The sequence below is a fragment of the Cherax quadricarinatus genome, chromosome 100 (assembly GCF_038502225.1).
Source record: "Cherax quadricarinatus isolate ZL_2023a chromosome 100, ASM3850222v1, whole genome shotgun sequence".
NCBI lineage: Eukaryota > Metazoa > Arthropoda > Malacostraca > Decapoda > Parastacidae > Cherax > Cherax quadricarinatus.
The window spans coordinates 1,425,703-1,448,949 of record NC_091391.1 but is presented as its reverse complement, the minus strand read 5'-3'; the positions used below and the strand labels follow the sequence as shown (position 1 = coordinate 1,448,949).

Here is a 23,247-nt window from a genome sequence, read left to right as displayed (position 1 = left end):
TACCTTGTACATGTACTTGTATACCTTGTACATGTACTTGTATACCTTGTACATGTACTTGTATACCTTGTACATGTACTGGTATACCTTGTACATGTACTTGTATACCTTGTACATGTACTTGTATACCTTGTACCTGTACTTCTATACCTTGTACATGTACTTGTATACCTTGTACATGTACTGGTATACCTTGTACATGTACTTGTATACCTTGTACATGTACTTGTATACCTTGTACCTGTACTTCTATACCTTGTACATGTACTTGTATACCTTGTACATGTACTTGTATACCTTGTACATGTACTTGTATACCTTGTACATGTACTTGTATACCTTGTACATGTACTGGTATACCTTGTACATGTACTTGTATACCTTGTACATGTACTTGTATACCTTGTACATGTACTTGTATACCTTGTACCTGTACTTCTATACCTTGTACATGTACTTGTATACCTTGTACATGTACTTGTATACCTTGTACATGTACTTGTATACCTTGTACATGTACTTGTATACCTTGTACATGTACTGGTATACCTTGTACATGTACTTGTATACCTTGTACATGTACTTGTATACCTTGTACCTGTACTTCTATACCTTGTACATGTACTTGTATACCTTGTACATGTACTTGTATACCTTGTACCTGTACTTGTATACCTTGTACATGTACTTGTATACCTTGTACATGTACTTGTATACCTTGTACATGTACTGGTATACCTTGTACCTGTACTTGTATACCTTGTACCTGTACTTCTATACCTTGTACATGTACTTTTATACCTTGTACATGTACTTGTATACCTTGTACATGTACTTGTATACCTTGTACCTGTACTTGTATACCTTGTACATGTACTTGTATACCTTGTACATGTACTTGTATACCTTGTACATGTACTTGTATACCTTGTACATGTACTTGTATACCTCGTACATGTACTTGTATACCTTGTACATGTACTTGTATACCTTGTTCATGTACTTGTATACCTCGTACATGTACTTGTATACCTTGTACATGTACTTGTATACTTTGTACATATACTTGTATACCTTGTACATGTACTTGTATACCTTGTACATGTACTGGTATACCTTGTACATGTACTTGTATACCTTGTACATGTACTGGTATACCTTGTACATGTACTTGTATACCTTGTACATGTACTTGTATACCTTGTACATGTACTTGTATACCTTGTACATGTACTGGTATACCTTGTACATGTACTTGTATACCTTGTACATGTACTGGTATACCTTGTACATGTACTTGTATACCTTGTACATGTACTTGTATACCTTGTACATGTACTTGTATACCTTGTACATGTACTTGTATACCTTGTACATGTACTTGTATACCTTGTACATGTACTTGTATACCTTGTACATGTACTTGTATACCTTGTACATGTACTTGTATACCTTGTACATGTACTTGCATACCTTGTACATGTACTTGTATACCTTGTACATGGACTTGTGTACCTTGTACATGTACTTGTATACCTTGTACATGTACTTGCATACCTTGTACATGTACTTGTATACCTTGTACATGTACTGGTATACCTGGTACATGTACTTGTATACCTTGCACATGTACTTGTATACCTTGTACATGTACTTGTTTACCTTGTACATGTACTGGTATACCTTGTACATGTACTTGTATACCTTGTACATGTACTTGTACACCTTGTACATGTACTGGTATACCTTGTACATGTACTTGTATACCTTGTACATGTACTTGCATACCTTGTACATGTACTTGTACACCTTGTACATGTACTGGTATACCTTGTACATGTACTTGTATACCTTGTACATGTATTTGTATACCTTGTACATGTACTTGTATACCTTGTACATGTACTTGTATACCTTGTACATGTACTTGTATACCTTGTACATGTACTGGTATACCTTGTACATGTACTTGTATACCTTGTACATGTACTTGTATACCTTGTACATGTACTTGTATACCTTGCACATGTACTGGTAGTAAATAAATGTATTATTATTATTAATGGTATCAAATACTGCAAACCTTTGCATTTTTTTGTAATTTCTTGACGTGCTTGATCACGTGTGGGTTCCAAACTGGTGTTACATACTCCAGTATGGGCCTGACGTACACGGTGTATAGAGTCTTGAACGATTCCTTACCGAGGTATCGGAACGCTATTCTCAGGTTTGCCAGGCGGCAGTTATCTGCCTGATGTGCGCCTCAGGAGATATGCTCGGTATTATACTCACCCCAAGATCCTTTTCCTTGAGTGAGGTTTGCAGTCTTTGGCCACCTAGCCTGTACTCTGTCTTCGGTCTTCTCTGCCCTTCCCTGATTTTCGTGACTTTACATTTGTTGGGGTTAAACTCACCAGTAAACAACTTCGTCATTTAATAATGTCTGTAGAATTACCCACAATATACAGTGGTACCTCGGGTTACGAACACCTCAGAATGCGAGCAATTATGTAAAGTCTATTTTCGGGGATCCGATTTACATTATTTCTTACGGGAACAAATTCGTTCGGTAACGGCACTCGAACGGCCTTCTGGAGGTAAATAAGTTCGTAACCCGAGGTATCGCTTATTACGTAAAAGGACACAAGTGGTACTAATACGATATTTTATTGTGGCAACGTTTCGCTCTCCAGGAGCTTTTATCAAGCTTCCTGGAGAGCGAAACATTGCCACAACAAAATATAAGCTGTGTTGTGCCTAACTCTCCAGTGATCAGCGAATACTGAGGCCGCAATGATGCAGGTGATTGTGAAGATTGATGATTGTGGTGTGATGACTCCATCGGGAATGATTGTACAAGTTGAATACAGATGTTCTGAGATCAATTTGACACGTATGCAACAGCTAGGTGACTTCATCAGTCCCATACGAAGAAGAATAATGAACATCAGGAAAAGTTTGAGGGGATCAGTCGAAGATAAATCTGGTGCTCTCTCAGAAATAATATTTGAAAAGCCAGTCTGTGTGGCTTATTAACCCACTGGGGCTTTGTATTATTCACCAGGATGTGGATAAATAATTTAGAAACCCGATAATTTGATAATTCCCGAGTAAAATAACTGAAGTAAGAACGTTGGATACCATTAAAACACAGCTTCGACATGTACAAGAATAGATGTGAGTTAGATCTGTCTAGCATAGGCCAGTAGGCCTAAATATGTAATATTACAAAATGATATCACTACCTGACATCTCTAGCAATTATATCTGGTATCGTTACGCACACACACACACACACACACACACACACACACACACACACACACACACACACACACACACACACACACACACACAATAGTTACAACACTGTACTTTCTTCAGTCATTCTCAGGACTTTCAGACACACACTACAGTACAGATGGGGTTGGAACCATTATAAGTGAGCCGTGACACTCCAGGCCAGTGCGTTAACCACAGGACCACCTGACTACAATAAGATTCGTCCAACTACGTATATATATATATATATATATATATATATATATATATATATATATATATATATATATATATATATATATATATATTATTGTAACCACGAACGAGTGGTATTGATCAATAACAACACTGCGACTAGCCAAGGACTCGAACCCATGCTGCTTTGGCCCGCCTCATGGTCAGCAAAAACACTGGACGCTCTAACCCACAGGACCACGCAATCAGAGGCACCCACACCACTGTATGTCCTCGGATGACGGTAACACACCCAGCTTGGCTGGGTGCGTCATTCTTGTAGGATTGCATGGTCCTGTGGACAGCGTGATTCTTGTGGTCCTGTGGGTTAGAGCTTCGTGTGTTTTCCCTCACCATGAGGCGGGTGAAAGCAGCACGGGTTTGAGTCCTTGGCTAGTCGCAGTGTTATTATTGATATAGCTATATTGTACCACACAGCTATATTCATACTGTCTAGAAGACGATAATGTATATAATTTTTCCTACAAAAGTAATTCTGTAAGTGAATTCTAGCGAAATGTTACATTAAAGTATTTTGTGATTGACAAAATGACTGACAATGGGACTAGACGGCCGCTCTGCTTTGTTATTTCAAGGTTACAGCAATTCCTGTGTTTATGTAACCCTGTCATTTATATGGTAATGTATAGTGCTTGCGGTGCTCGCTGGTGCTGACAAACTCCTTCTGATTGTGACCAGATCTGCCTGGAGTTCACAGTACTTTTGTAACCAGTTCAGCTATCATAACTTTGGGGTCCAGTCCCTGGAGCCATTATGTACCTCTGGAATGTTGAGGTACAGTCCCTGGAGCCATTATGTACCTCTGTAATGTTGAGGTACAGTCCCTGGACCCATTATGTACCTCTGTAATGTTGAGGTACAGTCCCTGGACCCATTATGTACCTCTGTAATGTTGAGGTACAGTCCCTGGACCCATTATGTACCTCGGTAATGTTGAGGTACAGTCCCTGAGCCCATTATGTACCTCTGTAATGTTGAGGTACAGTCCCTGGACCCATTATGTACCTCTGTAATGTTGAGGTACAGTCCCTGGACCCATTATGTACCTCTGTAATGTTAAGGTACAGTCTCTGGAGCCATTATGTACCTCTGTAACGTTGAGGTACAGTCCCTGGACTCATTATGTACCTCTGTAATGTTGAGGTACAGTCATTGGACCCATTATGTACCTCTCTAATGTTGAGGTACAGTCCCTGGACCCATTATGTACCTCTCTAATGTTGAGGTACAGTCCCTGGACCCATTATGTACCTCTCTAATGTTGAGGTACAGTCCCTGGACCCATTATGTACCTCGGTAATGTTGAGGTACAGTCCCTGAGCCCATTATGTACCTCGGTCATGTTGAGATATAGACCCTGGACCCATTATGTACCTCTGTAATCTTCTGACTACCGCCCACAGGATGGGTATGAGCTGCATAATGAAGATGTTAAATTAGTTGTGATGTGAGTAATGCATTAGCTTACAAACGTAATATATTTCGATTTCAATTGTGTATTTTTCGTTGTATTTTTGACAGGTAAAACATGCTACAGGAAATGTGTACCTGGACACACACAGACCTGCTACTTCCACTTCGATGTTCAGGACTACCAGACGCTGTCCAGGTCAGACCTTTATTCTGTTGTTCTTGAAGATTTATTGTACAGGACGATCAAAGTTGGACGAACATTTCACCTTGGAACCTATACTTCTTGCCTGGAACCTAAACTTCTTGCCTGGAACCTAAACTTCTTGCCTGGAACCTAAACTTCTTGCCTGGAACCTAAACTTCTTGCCTGAAACCTAAACTTCTTGCCTGGAACCTAAACTTCTTGCCTGGAACCTAAACTTCTTGCCTGGAACCTAAACTTCTTGCCTGGAACCTAAACTTCTTGCCTGGAACCTAAACTTCTTGCCTGGAACCTAAACTTCTTGCCTGGAACCTAAACTTCTTGCCTGAAACCTAAACTTCTTGCCTGGAACCTAAACTTCTTGCCTGGAACCACAGTATTGTGAGTCCTGTGGATTGTTGCAACCACAGTACTGTGAGTCCTGTGGATTGTTACAACCACAGTACTGTGAGTCCTCTGGATTGTAGCAACCATAGTATTGTGAGTCCTGTGGATTGTTGCAACCATAGTATTGTGAGTCCTGTGGATTGTTGCAACCATAGTATTGTGAGTCCTGTGGATTGTTGCAACCATAGTATTGTGAGTCCTGTGGATTGTTGCAACCATAGTATTGTGAGTCCTGTGGATTGTTGCAACCATAATATTGTGAGTCCTGTGGATTGTTGCAACCATAGTATTGTGAGTCCTGTGGATTGTAGCAACCATAGTATTGTGAGTCCTGTGGATTGTAGCAACCATAGTATTGTGAGTCCTGTGGATTGTAGCAACCATAGTATTGTGAGTCCTGTGGATTGTTGCAATCCCAGTATTGTGAGTCCTGTGGATTGTTGCAACCATAGTACTGTGAGTCCTGTGGATTGTTACAACCACAATATTTGCTCTAATTCTTAAGAAATTGATTACATCTTATTCCCCAGGCGCTGTAAGGCCCTTACGGGCTTACTGCTTCCCTATTATTATGTCATGAAGTAAACTGATACTGTATATGTTACGACAGGGCGTGTTACGACTGTCCCAGGAACGTAACGGATTGTGAGAGACCTCAGTGTGTTCCTGGTGACGGTGTGAGACGTCGCATCCTGGTGATCAACAAGCAATTGCCTGGACCAACTATACAGGTGAGTAACACTGCTGTGGCACTGTTGTGGCAATGTTGTGGCAATGTTGTGACACTGTTGTGGTACTGTTGTGGCACTGTTGTGGTACTGTTGTGGTACTGTTGTGGCAATGTTGTGGCAATGTTGTGACACTGTTGTGACACTGTTGTGGCACTGTTGTGGCACTGTTGTGGTACTGTTGTGGCAATGTTGTGACACTGTTGTGGCACTGTTGTGGCACTGTTGTGGCACTGCTGTGACACTGCTGTGACACTGCTGTGACACTGCTGTGACACTGCTGTGACACTGCTGTGGCACTGCTGTGACACTGCTGTGACACTGCTGTGGCACTGCTGTGACACTGCTGTGACACTGCTGTGACACTGCTGTGACACTGCTGTGACACTGCTGTGGCACTGCTGTGGCACTGCTGTGGCACTGCTGTGGCACTGCTGTGACACTGCTGTGACACTGCTGTGGCACTGCTGTGGCACTGCTGTGACACTGCTGTGGCACTGCTGTGGCACATATAACATTACCTGTTCTCTCTGTCACCTACAGGATTTAATGTTGTAATTCATAACATTTATAATAACGTAGAACGTAAGAGGCTTGTATTAATAACGTTAAGATAAGATAAGATAAGATTTCGTTCGGATTTTTAACCCCGGAGGGTTAGCCACCCAGGATAACCCAAGAAAGTCAGTGCGTCATCGAGGACTGTCTAACTTATTTCCATTGTGTAACACCCAGGAGGCGACCCACATCAGTCCACTAACACCCAGGATGCCACCCACACCAGTCCACTAACACCCAGAATGTGACCCACACCAGTCCACTAACACCCAGGATGTGACCCACACCAGTCCACTAACACCCAGGTCCCCCAGGATGTGACCCACACCAGTCCACTAACACCCAGGATGCCACCCACACCAGTCCACTAACACCCAGGATGCCACCCACACCAGTTCACTAACACCCAGGATGCGACCCACACCAGTCCACTAACACCCAGGATGTGACCCACACCAGTCCACTAACACCCAGGATGTGACCCACACCAGTCCACTAACACCCAGGATGCCACCCACACCAGTCCACTAACACCCAGGATGCCACCCACACCAGTCCACTAACACCCAGGATGCCACCCACACCAGTCCACTAACACCCATGATGCCACCCACACCAGTCCACTAGCATCCACTAACACCCAGGATGCCACCCACACCAGTCCACTAACACCCAGGATGCGACCCACACCAGTCCACTAACACCCAGGATGTGACCCACACCAGTCCACTAACACCCAGGATGTGACCCACACCAGTCCACTAACACCCAGGATGTGACCCACACCAGTCCACTAACACCCAGGATGTGACCCATACCAGTCCACTAACACCCAGGATGCCACCCACACCAGTCCACTAACACCCAGGATGCCACCCACACCAGTCCACTAACACCCAGGTACCTACTTACTGCTAGGTGAACAGGACAATAGGTGTAAGGAAACGTGTCGAAATGTTTTCCACCCGCCGGGAGTCGAACCCGCGACCCCGGTGTGTGAAGCGGGAGCTTCAGGGGGCTGTCGGGCAAAATTTTAACTCTTTTGTTTACCGTCCGATTTCCTCCAGTTTTGGTACACAAGACAAAGTGTTTTCACTCTTTCCTGAAAATATTTATCAAAAATATACCTCAAACAACAACTGAGAAAAGACTGATTTACTGAAAATGCCCTTGTGCCCCAATTTTCTCTTATATGGGACTACGTAAGGTTGTGTGGACACTTGGTGCCCAGAGAACAATGCTTGTACTTATTTTCGGCGAGTCCTTTTCTCTAAATAAACTTATCGTTATTTCACAAAAAAATAAAGTTTGTTAATTTCTGGAATATTGCAAAAAAATCTGCCCTTTACTCCCACATAACTCCCGAAGTATTTGGAATATTTCCAAAAAATCATCGGTGGAAATAAGAGAAATCATTATTCTACAATTTCTGTGAATATTATTCCATTTAATTAAGTAATAAAGGAAGCACTTTGTACTTTAGGTGAATAAGTTACTTGCGAGATATTGGCCGGGAATGCCGGCCGGCCCCCGTCTCATAAAAAAAAAAAAAAAATCGCGAAAATCGCGTTTGTTTGGGTGTATTTCTTAGTAAACTGATGTTCTAGTGCAGTTATCCTCTTCAAAACACCGTTTTCTCTTACTCAGAGACCAAAGAATACGACATTTAGAGGAGTAACTCAATAATATCGAAATATTCCCGATAATCTCTCGCCATATTATGGCGTATTTTACTCAGTCTAGAGTATATAACATGTTTGTATGTTATTTATACTGTTTATTATATCATATTAGATCAATTCTGATAGACAAATAAGCCGTAGAGTTGATATATAAGCTGATATAAGCGTAATAATGAAGTGATTTCTCCTGGCACTCTCTGGAGCGGGAACAGTGCCCAGTGTTCCCAGATGGTGCCAGGTTGGCACTAAGTCTACGTATAAGCTCCACCTACTGTTTTATGATGCCAAATAGTCAGTTATTATATTAGAAACAATAATGCAAGAAAAAGCGATAAAAAACAAGGAAAAAACTCCAAAAAATATATGGGTCGTGAGCAGACTGGCTACCAACATCACCGTCACCATACCTGATATAAATGACTATAAATTCTCGTACAAACGTCGTAGAACATTCATTCTGGCACCATTGTGTTGCCAGAGAGTTGAGCTATTTTTCGGTATATATAACTCAATTTCCATAATTTTTCGATTTTTGGGTGAGCGCGCGCGGAAATTTGCCCTACAGTTGCCCGACGGCCCCCTTTAGGCCAGCGGGCCAGCGGGCCAGCGGGCCAGCGGGCCAGCGGGCCAGCGGGCCAGCGGGCCAGCGGGCCAGCGGGCCAGCGGGCCAGCGGGCCACTTTGATGCTTATTGTGTATTATTGTATGAGAGGCTTGCTGTGTGTATTATTGTATGAGAAGGTCATGTCATATCTAATTAGTTAAGAATAACGTGATACCTGACCTTACAGGTGTGTGTTAGCATGATACCTGACCTTACAGGTGTGTGTTAGCATGATACCTGACCTTACAGGTGTGTGTTAGCATGATACCTGACCTTACAGGTGTGTGTCAGCATGATACCTGACCTTACAGGTGTGTTAGCATGATACCTCACCTTACAGGTGTGTGTTAGCATGATACCTGACCTTACAGGTGTGTGTCAGCATCATACCTGACCTTACAGGTGTGTGTTAGCATGATACCTGACCTTACAGGTGGGTGTCAGCATCATACCTGACCTTACAGGTGTGTGTTAGCATGATACCTGACCTTACAGGTGTGTGTTAGCATGATACCTGACCTTACAGGTGTGTGTTAGCATGATACCTGACCTTACAGGTGTGTGGTAGCATGATACCTGACCTTACAGGTGTGTGTTAGCATGATACCTGACCTTACAGGTGTGTGTTAGCATGATACCTGACCTTACAGGTGTGTGTTAGCATGATACCTGACCTTATAGGTGTGTGTCAGCATGATACCTGACCTTACAGGTGTGTGTTAGCATGATACCTGATCTTACAGGTGTGTGTTAGCATGATACCTGACCTTACAGGTGTGTGTTAGCATGATACCTGACCTTACAGGTGTGTGTCAGCATGATACCTGACCTTACAGGTGTGTGTTAGCATGATACCTGACTTTACAGGTGTGTGTCAGCATGATACCTGACCTTACAGGTGTGTTAGCATGATACCTGACCTTACAGGTGTGTGTTAGCATGATACCTGACCTTACAGGTGTGTGTTAGCATGATACCTGACCTTACAGGTGTGTGTTAGCATGATACCTGACCTTACAGGTGTGTTAGCATGATACCTGACCTTACAGGTGTGTGGTAGCATGATACCTGACCTTACAGGTGCGTGTTAGCATGATACCTGACCTTACAGGTGTGTGGTAGCATGATACCTGACCTTACAGGTGTGTGTTAGCATGATACCTGACCTTACAGGTGTGTGGTAGCATGATACCTGACCTTACAGGTGTGTGTTAGCATGATACCTGACCTTACAGGTGTGTGGTAGCATGATACCTGACCTTACAGGTGTGTGTTAGCATGATACCTGACCTTACAGGTGTGTGTTAGCATGATACCTGACCTTACAGGTGTGTGTTAGCATGATACCTGACCTTACAGGTGTGTGTTAGCATGATACCTGACCTTACAGGTGTGTTAGCATGATACCTGACCTTACAGGTGTGTTAGCATGATACCTGACCTTACAGGTGTGTGTTAGCATGATACCTGACCTTACAGGTGTGTGTTAGCATGATACCTGACCTTACAGGTGTGTTAGCATGATACCTGACCTTACAGGTGTGTGTTAGCATGATACCTGACCTTACAGGTGTGTTAGCATGATATCTGACCTTACAGGTGTGTGTTAGAATGATACCTGACCTTACAGGTGTGTGTTAGCATGATACCTGACCTTACAGGTGTGTTAGCATGATACCTGACCTTACAGGTGTGTGTTAGAATGATATTTGACCTTACAGGTGTGTGTCAGCATGATATCTGACCTTACAGGTGTGTGTTAGCATGATACCTGACCTTACAGGTGTGTGTTAGCATGATATCTGACCTTACAGGTGTGTTAGCATGATACCTGACCTTACAGGTGTGTGTTAGCATGATACCTGACCTTACAGGTGTGTGTTAGCATGATACCTGACCTTACAGGTGTGTGTTAGCATGATACCTGACCTTACAAGTGTGTGGTAGCATGATACCTGACCTTACAGGTGTGTGTTAGCATGATACCTGACCTTACAGGTGTGTGGTAGCATGATACCTGACCTTACAGGTGTGTGTTAGCATGATACCTGACCTTACAGGTGTGTGTTAGCATGATATCTGACCTTACAGGTGTGTGTCAGCATGATATCTGACCTTACAGGTGTGTTAGCATGATACCTGACCTTACAGGTGTGTGTTAGCATGATATCTGACCTTACAGGTGTGTGTTAGCATGATACCTGACCTTACAGATGTGTGTTAGCATGATACCTGACCTTACAGGTGTGTGTCAGCATGATATCTGACCTTACAGGTGTGTGTTAGCATGATACCTGACCTTACAGGTGTGTGTTAGCATGATATCTGACCTTACAGGTGTGTCAGCATGATACCTGACCTTACAGACAGGTGTGTGTCAGCATGATACCTGACCTTACAGGTGTATCAGCATAATACCTGACCTTACAGGTGTATCAGCATAATACCTGACCTTACATACAGGTGTGTTAGCATGATACCTGACCTTACAGGTGTGTCAGCATAATACCTGACCTTACATACAGGTGTGTTAGCATGATACCTGACCTTACAGGTGTGTCAGCATAATACCTGATCTTACATACAGATGTGTTAGCATGATACCTGACCTTACAGGTGTGTCAGCATAATACCTGACCTTACATACAGATGTGTTAGCATGATACCTGACCTTACAGGTGTGTCAGCATAATACCTGACCTTACATACAGGTGTATTAGCATGATACCTGACCTTACAGGTGTGTCAGCATAATACCTGACCTTACATACAGGTGTGTTAGCATGATACCTGACCTTACAGGTGTGTCAGCATAATACCTGACCTTACATACAGGTGTGTTAGCATGATACCTGACCTTACAGGTGTGTCTGGGTGACCGTGTTGTGGTCGACGTTAAGAATTCCTTTGAGGACGAGGTACTGACGATACACTGGCACGGTGTCACCATGAGAGGTGTCAAGTCCTTCCGTGGCCATGGCACTCCTGGTACTCCCTTCATGGATGGTGTCCCTAACCTGACACAGTGTCCCATACTCCCTGGTGCCTACTTCAGGTACTCCTTCCGTGTACCTGACGCGGGTACCTACTACTACCATTCTCACGTAGGTAAGTAGTTTTACACGGTGCCAGGAGCTGTGAATCAACCCCTGCAACCAAAATTAGGTAAGTACACACACACGTATGGAACATGTATGTTAAATTTAACACTAACTCAATACTTATAATAATGAAATAATTATTAGTAATAATATTATAGAATTAAGCTCTCCTAAATATTCTTATATTCAAATCAGTTTACCTGGAGTTTACCTGGAGTTTACCCAGGTAAACTCCAGGTAAACTCCAGGTAAACTGACTTCAATAAGAGAGCAACTATGTACATAAAGGATGTAAGAACTGCCTCCAAATATCACTTACTGGGACTGGGGGACTTCTGGTTTTACTGGGACTGGGGGACTTCTGGCTTTACTGGGACTGGGGGACTTCTGGTTTTACTGTGACTGGGGGACTTCTGGTTTTACTGGGACTGGGGGACTTCTGGTTTTACTGGGACTGGGGGACTTCTGGTTTTACTGAGACCGGGGGACTTCTGGTTTTACTGGGACTGGGGGACTTCTGGTTTTACTGGGACTGGGGGACTTCTGGTTTTACTGGGACTGGGGGACTTCTGGTTTTACTGGGACTGGGGGACTTCTGGTTTTACTGGGACTGGGGGACTTCTGGTTTTACTGGGACTGGGGGACTTCTGGTTTTACTGGGACTGGGGGACTTCTGGTTTTACTGGGACTGGGGGACTTCTGGTTTTACTGGGACTGGGAGACTTCTGGTTTTACTGAGACTGGGGGACTTCTGGTTTTACTGGGACTGGGGGACTTCTGGTTTTACTGGGACTGGGAGACTTCTGGTTTTACTGAGACTGGGGGACTTCTGGTTTTACTGGGACTGGGGGACTTCTGGTTTTACTGGGACTGGGAGACTTCTGGTTTTACTGAGACTGGGGGACTTCTGGTTTTACTGGGACTGGGGGACTTCTGGTTTTACTGGGACTGGAAGACTTCTGGTTTTACTGGGACTGGGAGACTTCTGGTTTTACTGGGACTAGGGGACTTCTGGTTTTACTGGGACTGGGGGACTTCTGGTTTTACTGAGACTGGGGGACTTCTGGTTTTACTGGGACTGGGGGACTTCTGGTTTTACTGAGACTGGGGACTTCTGGTTTTACTGGGACTAGGGGACTTCTGGTTTTACTGGGACTGGGGGACTTCTGGTTTTACTGGGACTGGGAGGCTTCTGGTTTTACTGGGACTGGGGGACTTCTGGTTTTACTGGGACTAGGGGACTTCTGGTTTTACTGGGACTGGGGGACTTCTGGTTTTACTGGGACTGGGGGACTTCTGGTTTTACTGGGACTGGGGGACTTCTGGTTTTACTGAGACTGGGGGACTTCTGGTTTTACTGGGACTGGGGGACTTCTGGTTTGACTGGGACTGGAGGACTTCTGGCTTTACTGGGACTGGGGGACTTCTGGCTTTACTGAGACTGGGGGACTTCTGGCTTTACTGGGACTGGGGGACTTCTGGTTTTACTGGGACTGGGGGACTTCTGGTTTTACTGGGACTGGGGGACTTCTGGTTTTACTGAGACTGGGAGACTTCTGGTTTTACTGAGACTGGGAGACTTCTGGTTTTACTGGGACGGGAGGAGAGACCTTCCTACCTGCTATGCAATATTGATCTTTATCAACTGGATTTACCAACAATCACACTACATAAATAATCTTGACAGGAGGACAAGTATACAGTGAATGTATGAGGTATGGTGTATACACAGGGCTGCAGAGAGGTGATGGTGTGTATGGTGCCATTATTGTACGACAACCAAGTCAAGACGACCCCAACTTTAACACCTATGATTACGACCTTCCTCAGCATATTATTCAGGTAGAGTGTTTTGTGTACTCTGTTGACGACCACAGTGGAAATATGTCACTGTTTGTGGCTTTTTTTGTTATTCTGGTAGATACCTACTTATTGCTAGGTGAACAGTGACAGCAGGTGTAAGGTGACTAACACCCAGGTACCTATTTACTGCTAGGTGAACAGTGATAGTAGGCGTAAGGTAACTAACACTCAGGTACCTACTAACTGCTAGGTGAATATTGACAGCAGGTGTAAGGTGACTAACACCCAGATACCTACTTACTACTAAGTAAACTGGAGCAGAAAGTTTAAGGAAACATGCTCAACGTTTCGCCCCTCTCTGATCCAATGGATCTGAGTAGAAATAAGTCCTAGGTTACTAATTTCAAGTCTTCTCAAGTTCCCTGAAATACAAAAGATACCCATTAAATATACTGCGTTTTCTGTCTCAAAATAACAGAAAACTAGTCTTAAAGGGTAAACTATGATATTTAAGACCAATTATTTGATATTGTTCAAAAGAGTTGACTTGGATCAGAAAAAGACATTAATAATGTATGAGAATATGGGTGAAAGTAGACAAATAGGAGAGAGTTGACGCCATTATTTGCATGTGTATGGTATAGAAAGTCAGGCTCTAGTGATTGGCCTGACTCTCTTTAAGTTAACAACAGTATCATACCTATTAACTCATAATTAATGAGTATATGTAGTCTTGTAACTGGGTTGGCTGTCTTCTATTATCCTCTATTGTCTTCTATTATCCTCTATTGTCTTCTATTATCCTCTATTGTCTTCTATTATCCTCTATTGTCTTCTATTATCCTCTATTGTCTTCTATTATCCTCTATTGTCTTCTATTATCCTCTATTGTCTTCTATTATCCTCTATTGTCTTCTATTATCCTCTATTGTCTTCTATTATAGTCTTGTCTTCTCTAGTGCTATATTATCCTCTTGTCATCTCCTGTCTTCTGTTGGGCTCTCGGCTGAGTAAACAGTCAGTTCCAGTCACTGTCCTGAGGACAGTGACTGGACAACTGTCTGGCAATGACATTCCACTGCCTCAAATCTACTTTCCGTTCAACACTAGAGAAGTAGATACCAACACTGGACCACTCACCACCTGGGTGAACCACCTCCACTAAACTTCTGTATGGGGCACCCCAGGACAGGTGCAGCACTGGTATGAGGCACCCCTGGGCAGGTGCAGCACTGGTATGAGGCACCCCTGGGCAGGTGCAGCACTAGTACCCAGCCTACCAGCCTATTTGTACAGTCTGGGAGAGGAGGTGGGTGTAGTAGTTGATCTTACTGGGTTGTGACCCAGCAGTGAACGTAACACAGGAGACTGTGACCCAGCAGTGAACGTAACACAGGAGACTGTGACCCAGCAGTGAACGTAACACAGGAGACTGTGGCCCAGCAGTGAACGTAACACAGGAGACTGTGATCCAGCAGGGAACGTAACACAGGAGACTGTGGCCCAGCAGTGAACGTAACACAGGAGACTGTGACCCAGCAGTGAACGTAACACAGGAGACTGTGGCCCAGCAGTGAACGTAACACAGGAGACTGACCCAGCATTGAACGTAACACAGGAGACTGTGGCCCAGCAGTGAACGTAACACAGGAGGCTGTGGTCCAGCAGTGAACGTAACACAGGAGACTGTGACCCAGCAGTGAACGTAACACAGGAGACTGTGGCCCAGCAGTGAACGTAACACAGGAAACTGTGGCCCAGCAGTGAACGTAACACAGGAGACTGTGACCCAGCAGTGAACGTAACACAGGAGGCAGTGGTCCAGCAGTGAACGTAACACAGGAGACTGTGGCCCAGCAGTGAACGTAACACAGGAGGCAGTGGCCCAGCAGTGAACGTAACACAGGAGGCAGTGGCTCAGCAGTGAACGTAACACAGGAGGCAGTGGCCCAGCAGTGAACGTAACACAGGAGACTGTGGCCCAGCAGTGAACGTAACACAGGAGACTGTGACCCAGCAATGAACGTAACACAGGAGACTGTGGCCCAGCAGTGAACGTAACACAGGAGACTGTGGCCCAGCAGTGAACGTAACACAGGAGACTGTGGCCCAGCAGTGAACGTAACACAGGAGACTGTGGCCCAGCAGTGAACGTAACACAGGAGACTGTGACCCAGCAGTGAACGTAACACAGGAGGCTGTGGCCCAGCAGTGAACGTAACACAGGAGGCTGTGGCCCAGCAGTGAACGCAACACAGGAGACTGTGACCCAGCAGTGAACGTAACACAGGAGACTGTGGCCCAGCAGTGAACGTAACACAGGAGACTGTGGCCCAGCAGTGAACGTAACACAGGAGACTGTGGCCCAGCAGTGAACGTAACACAGGAGACTGTGACCCAGCAGTGAACGTAACACAGGAGACTGTGGCCCAGCAGTGAACGTAACACAGGAGACTGTGACCCAGCAGTGAACGTAACACAGGAGACTGTGGCCCAGCAGTGAACGTAACACAGGAGGCAGTGGCCCAGCAGTGAACGTAACATAGGAGGCAGTGGCCCAGCAGTGAACGTAACATAGGAGGCAGTGGCCCAGCAGTGAACGTAACACAGGAGGCAGTGGCCCAGCAGTGAACGTAACATAGGAGTAACACAGTGGCCCAGCAGTGAGCGTAACACAGGAGACTGTGGCCCAGCAGTGAACGTAACACAGGAGACAGTGGCCCAGCAGTGAACGTAACAAAGGAGGCAGTGGCCCAGCAGTGAACGTAACACAGGAGACTGTGACCCAGCAGTGAACGTAACACAGGAGGCAGTGGCCCAGCAGTGAACGTAACATAGGAGGCAGTGGCCCAGCAGTGAACGTAACATAGGAGGCAGTGGCCCAGCAGTGAACGTAACACAGGAGGCAGTGGCCCAGCAGTGAACGTAACATAGGAGGCAGTGGCCCAGCAGTGAACGTAACACAGGAGGCAGTGGCCCAGCAGTGAATGTAACACAGGAGACTGTGGCCCAGCAGTGAACGTAACACAGGAGGCAGTGGCCCAGCAGTGAACGTAACACAGGAGACTGTGACCCAGCAGTGAACGTAACACAGGAGGCAGTGGCCCAGCAGTGAACGTAACACAGGAGGCAGTGGCCCAGCAGTGAACGTAACACAGGAGACTGTGGCCCAGCAGTGAACGTAACACAGGAGGCAGTGACCCAGCAGTGAACGTAACACAGGAGACTGTGGCCCAGCAGTGAACGTAACACAGGAGACTGTGGCCCAGCAGTGAACGTAACACAGGAGGCAGTGGCCCAGCAGTGAACGTAACACAGGAGGCAGTGGCCCAGCAGTGAACGTAACACAGGAGGCAGTGGCCCAGCAGTGAACGTAACACAGGAGACTGTGGCCCAGCAGTGAACGTAACACAGGAGACTGTGGCCCAGCAGTGAACGTAACACAGGAGGCAGTGGCCCAGCAGTGAACATAACACATGAGACTGTGGCCCAGCGGTGAACATAACACAGGAGACTGTAACCCAGCAGTGAACATAACACAGGAGGCAGTGGCCCAGCAGTGAACATAACACAGGAGACTGTGGCCCAGCAGTGAACGTAACACAGGAGGCTGTGGTCCAGCAGTGAACGTAACACAGGAGGCAGTGGCCCAGCAGTGAACATAACACAGGAGGCAGTGACTTATATATTACTTACGACAGTTTTTCACTCCTGTTCCCCTAAGAATTGTTTCCTATCTTAGCTAAAAAAAATCTTTTCCCAGACTTTCTGTCTGAAAGTCTCAAATTGCAGATTTCAAATCACAAATCCCGTTCCTTGAACTTGCAACATTGTCGCTATTGCAGGTGCAAGACTGGTTGCATGTTCCAACGCTGGATAAATTTATCCTGACGGAACATGGTGGGGGTAATGAATCTCCTGAGTCAATGATCGTCAATGGTCAGGGACCTTACCAGGTGAGTCGTTAGGGACCTTACTAGGTGAGTTGTCAGGAACCTTACTGAGTTGTCAGGGACCTTACTAGGTGAGTTGTCAGGGACCTTACTAGATGAGTTGTCAGGGACCTTACTAGGTGAGTTGTCAGGAACCTTACTGAGTTGTCAGGGACCTTACTAGGTGAGTTGTCAGGGACCTTACTAGGTGAGTTGTCAGGAACCTTACTAGGTGAGTTGTCAGGGACCTTACTAGGTGAGTTGTCAGGGACCTTACTAGGTGAGTTGTCAGGAACCTTACTGAGTTGTCAGGGACCTTACTAGGTGAGTTGTCAGGGACCTTACTAGGTGAGTTGTCAGGGACCTTACTAGGTGAGTTGTCAGGAACCTTACTGAGTTGTCAGGGAGCTTACTAGGTGAGTTGTCAGGGACCTTACTAGATGGGTTGACAGGAACCTTACTGAGTTGTCAGGGACCTTACTAGGTGAGTTGTCAGGGACCTTACTAGGTGAGTTGTCAGGGACCTTACTAGGTGAGTTGTCAGGAACCTTACTGAGTTGTCAGGGAGCTTACTAGGTGAGTTGTCAGGGACCTTACTAGATGAGTTGTCAGGGACCTTACTAGGTGAGTTGTCAGGAACCTTACTGAGTTGTCAAGGACCTTACTAGGTGAGTTGTCAGGGACCTTACTAGGTGAGTTGTCAGGGACATTACTAGGTGAGTTGTGAGGGACCTTACTAGGTGAGTTGTGAGGGACCTTACTGAGTTGTCAGGGACCTTACTAGGTGAGGTGTCAGGGACCTTACTAGGTGAGTTGTCAGGAACCTTACTGAGTTGTCAGGGACCTTACTAGGTGAGTTGTCAGGGACCTTACTAGGTGAGTTGTCAGGGACCTTACTAGGTGAGTTGTCAGGGACCTTACTAGGTGAGTTGTCAGGGACCTTACTAGGTGAGTTGTCAGGGACCTTACTAGGTGAGTTGTCAGGGACCTTACTAGGTGAGTTGTCAGGGACCTTACTAGGTGAGTTGTCAGGGACCTTACTAGGTGAGTTGTCAGGATCTTACTAGGTGAGTTGTCAGGGACCTTACTAGGTGAGTTGTCAGGGACCTTACTAGGTGAGTTGTGAGGGACCTTACTAGGTGAGTTGTGAGGGACCTTTCCAGGTGAGTTGTCAGGGACCTTACTAGGTGAGTTGCCAGAGACCTTACTGAGTTGTCAGGGACCTTACTAGGTGAGTTGTCAGGGACCTTACCAGGTAAGTCGTCAGGGACCTTACTAGGTGAGTTGTGAGGGACCTTACTAGGTGAGTTGTCAGGGACCTTACTAGGTGAGTTATCAGGGACCTTACTAGGTGAGTTGTCAGGGACCTTACTAGGTGAGTTATCAGGGACCTTACAAGGTGAGTTGTCAGGGACCTCACCAGGTGAGTCCTCAGGGACCTTCCTAAGTGAGTTATCAGGGACTTTACTAGGTGAGTTGCCAGGGATCTTACTAGGTGAGTCGTCAGGGACCTTACTAGGTGAGTCGTCAGGGACCTTACTAGGTGAGTCGTCAGAGACCTTACTAGGTGAGTCGTCAGGGACCTTACATGGTGAGTCGTCAGGGACCTTACCAGGTGAGTTGTCAGGGACCTTACTAGGTGAGTTGTGAGGGACCTTACCAGGTGAGTTATCAGGGACGTTACTAGGTGAGTTGTCAGGGACCTTACTGAGTTGTCAGGGACCTTACTAGGTGAGTTGTCAGGGACCTTACCAGGTGAGTCGTCAGGGACCTTACTAGGTGAGTTGTCAGAGACCTCACTAGGTGAGTTGTCAGGGACCATACCAGGTGAGTTGTCAGGGAACTTACTAGGTGAGTTGTCAGGGACCTTACTAGGTGAGTTGTCAGGGACCATACCAGGTGAGTTGTCAGGGACCTTACTAGGTGAGTTGTCATGGACCTTACTAGGTGAGTTGTCAGGGACCTTACTAGGTGAGTTGTGAGGGACCTCACTAGGTGGGTTGTGAGGGACCTTACTAGGTGAGTTGTCAGGGACCTTACTAGGTGAGTTGTCAGGGACCTTACTAGGTGAGTTGTGAGGGACCTCACTAGGTGAGTTGTCAGGGACCTTACTAGGTGAGTTGTCAGGGGCCTTACTAGGTGAGTTGTCAGGGACTTTACTAGGTGAGTTGTCAGGGACCTTACTAGGTGAGTTGTGAGGAGCCTCACTAGGTGAGTTGTGAGGGACCTTACTAGGTGAGCTGTCAGGGACCTTACTGAGTTGTCAGGGACCTTACTAGGTGAGTTGTCAGGGACCTTACCAGGTAAGTCGTCAGGGACCTTACTAGGTGAGTTGTGAGGGACCTTACTAGGTGAGTTGTCAGGGATCTTACTAGGTGAGTTATCAGGGACCTTACTAGGTGAGTTGTGAGGGACCTCACTAGGTGAGTTATCAGGGACCTTACTAGGTGAGTTGTCAGGGACCTTACTGAGTTGTCAGGGACCTTACTACTTGAGTTGTCAGGGACCTTACCAGGTAAGTCGTCAGGGACCTTACTAGGTGAGTTGTGAGGGACCTTACTAGGTGAGTTTCAGGGACCTTACTAGTTGAGTTGTCAGGGACCTTACTAGGTGAGTTGTCAGGGACCTTACTAAGTGAGTTGTCAGGGACCACACCAGGTGAGTTGTCAGGGACCTTACTAGGTGAGTCGTCAGGGGCCTTACTACGTGAGTTATCAGGGACTTTACTAGGTGAGTTGTCAGGGACCTTACTAGGTGAGTTGTCAGGGACCTTACTAAGTGAGTTGTCAGGGACCACACAAGGTGAGTTGTCAGGGACCTTACTAGGTGAGTCGTCAGGGGCCTTACTACGTGAGTTATCAGGGACTTTACTAGCTGAGTTGTCAGGGACCTTACTAGGTGAGTTGTCAGGGACCTTACTAGGTGAGTTGTCAGGGACCTTACTAGGTGAGTTGTCAGGGACCTTACTAGGTGAGTCGTCAGGGGCCTTAATACGTGAGTTATCAGGGACTTTACTAGGTGAGTTGTGAGGGACCTTACTAGGTGAGTTGTCAGGGACCTTACTAGGTGAGTTGTCAGGGACCTTACTAGGTGAGTTGTCAGGGACCTTACTAGGTGAGTTGTCAGGGACCTTACTAGGTGAGTTGTGAGGGACCTTACTAGGTGAGTTGTCAGGGACCTTACTAGGTGAGTTGTCAGGGACCTTACTAGGTGAGTTGTCAGGGACCTTACTAGGTGAGTTGTCAGGGACCTTACTAGGTGAGTTATGACTGGAACCAGTCGCAATGCTACACTCTATTCAGTATATATACACTGAAATACACCTCTGAGTGTATATACAACTTATACCAGACAATAAAAATAATACAACCATCGTATAACTGGTACAACCATTAATTACCAATTAACACAGTTACAGTAAACAGCCTGAAACCTGAGTTGTGAGAACTGTTGTGGTGTTTCAGAACCAGAACGTCACAGCAGAACCAGCGTTGATTCCATACACCAGGTTCACAGTGACTCCAGGTGAGTCGTGGGTCACAGTGACTCCAGGTGAGTCGTGGTTCACAGTGACTCCAGGTGAGTCGTGGGTCACAGTGACTCCAGGTGAGTCGTGGGTCACAGTGACTCCAGGTGAGTCGTGAGTCACAGTGACTCCAGGTGAGTCGTGGGTCACAGTGACTCCAGGTGAGTCGTGGGTTACAGTGACTCCAGGTGAGTCGTGAGTCACAGTGACTCCAGGTGAGTCGTGGGTCACAGTGACTCCAGGTGAGTCGTGGGTCACAGTGACTCCAGGTGAGTCGTGGGTCACAGTGACTCCAGGTGAGTCGTGGGTTACAGTGACTCCAGGTGAGTCGTGGGTCACAGTGACTCCAGGTGAGTCGTGGGTCACAGTGACTCCAGGTGAGTCGTGGGTCACAGTGACTCCAGGTGAGTCGTGGGTCACAGTGACTCCAGGTGAGTCGTGGGTCACAGTGACTCCAGGTGAGTCGTGGGTCACAGTGACTCCAGGTGAGTCGTGGGTCACAGTGACTCCAGGTGAGTCGTGGTTCACAGTGACTCCAGGTGAGTTGTGGGTCACAGTGACTCCAAGTGAGTCGTGGGTTACAGTGACTCCAGGTGAGTCGTGAGTCACAGTGACTCCAGGTGAGTCGTGAGTCACAGTGACTCCAGGTGAGTCGTGAGTCACAGTGACTCCAGGTGAGTCGTGGGTCACTGTGACTCCAGGTGAGTCGTGGGTCACAGTGACTCCAGGTGAGTCGTGGGTCACAGTGACTCCAGGTGAGTCGTGGGTCACAGTGACTCCAGGTGAGTCGTGGGTCACAGTGACTCCTCTAATAGTAGTCTCTGTTTTTAACTGGAACTTTAAATTCATCTGGACTCAGTGAGTGATTGTACTCAGCTATTTGTACTCGCCTATTTGTGGTTGCAGGGGTCGAGACTCAGCTCCTGGCCCCGCCTCTTCACTGAGTGCTACTAGGTCCTCTCTCTCCCTGCTTCCTGAGCTTTGTCATACCTCGTCTTAAAACTATGTATGGTTCCTGCCTCCACTACATCACTTGCCAGACTATTCCACTTCCTGATAACTCTGTGGCTGAAGAAATACTTCCTAACATCCCTGTGACTCATCTGAGTCTTCAACCTCCAATTGCGACCCCTTGTTTCTGTGTCCCATCTCTGGAACATCCTGTCTCTGTCCACCTCATCTATTCCTCGCAATATTTTGTATGTCGTTATCATGTCTCTTTTAAACCTCCTGTCCTCCAGTGTCGTCAGGCCGATTTCCCTTAACCTTTCTTCGTTTGACATTCCCTGAGCTCTGGAACTAACCTTGCTGCAAACCTTTGCACTTTCTCTAATTTCTTGACGTGCATGACCAGGTGTGGGTTCCAGGCTGTTGCTGCATACTCCAGTATGGGCCTGACGTACACGGTGTACAGTGTCTTGAACGATTCCTTTCTGAGGTATCGGAACGCTATTCTTAGGTTTGCTAGGCGCCCATATGCTACAGCAGTTATCTGGTTGATGTGTGCTTCAGGAGATATGCTCGGTATTATACTCACCCCAAGATCTTTCTCCTTGAGTGAGGTTTCCAGTCTTTGGCCATCTAGCCTATACTCTGTCTGCGGTCTTCTTTGTCCTTCCCTGATCTTCATGACTTTGCATTTGGTCGGGTTAAATTCGAGTAGCCAACTGCTGGACCAGGTGTCCAGCCTGTCCAGGTCTCTTTGGACTCCTGCCTGATCCTCATCTGATTTAATTCTTCTCATTAAGTTCACATTGTCTGCAAACAGGAACACT

At 46.1% G+C, this 23,247-nt stretch overlaps 1 protein-coding gene across 1 annotated transcript in view; it reads left to right on the top strand.

Annotated features, from left to right (window-relative positions):
- Positions 1–2,793: 2,793 nt before the first annotated feature.
- Positions 2,794–23,247, top strand: part of LOC128704618 (uncharacterized) — a 60,481-nt gene continuing 40,027 nt past the window's right edge. Inside the window, exons 1-7 of the mRNA XM_070079662.1 lie at positions 2,794–2,908; positions 5,059–5,146; positions 6,150–6,270; positions 11,975–12,218; positions 13,944–14,053; positions 17,860–17,970; positions 21,411–21,471. Coding sequence (XP_069935763.1) covers positions 2,794–2,908; positions 5,059–5,146; positions 6,150–6,270; positions 11,975–12,218; positions 13,944–14,053; positions 17,860–17,970; positions 21,411–21,471 — 850 coding nt within the window. The remainder of the gene's footprint in view (positions 2,909–5,058; positions 5,147–6,149; positions 6,271–11,974; positions 12,219–13,943; positions 14,054–17,859; positions 17,971–21,410; positions 21,472–23,247) is intronic.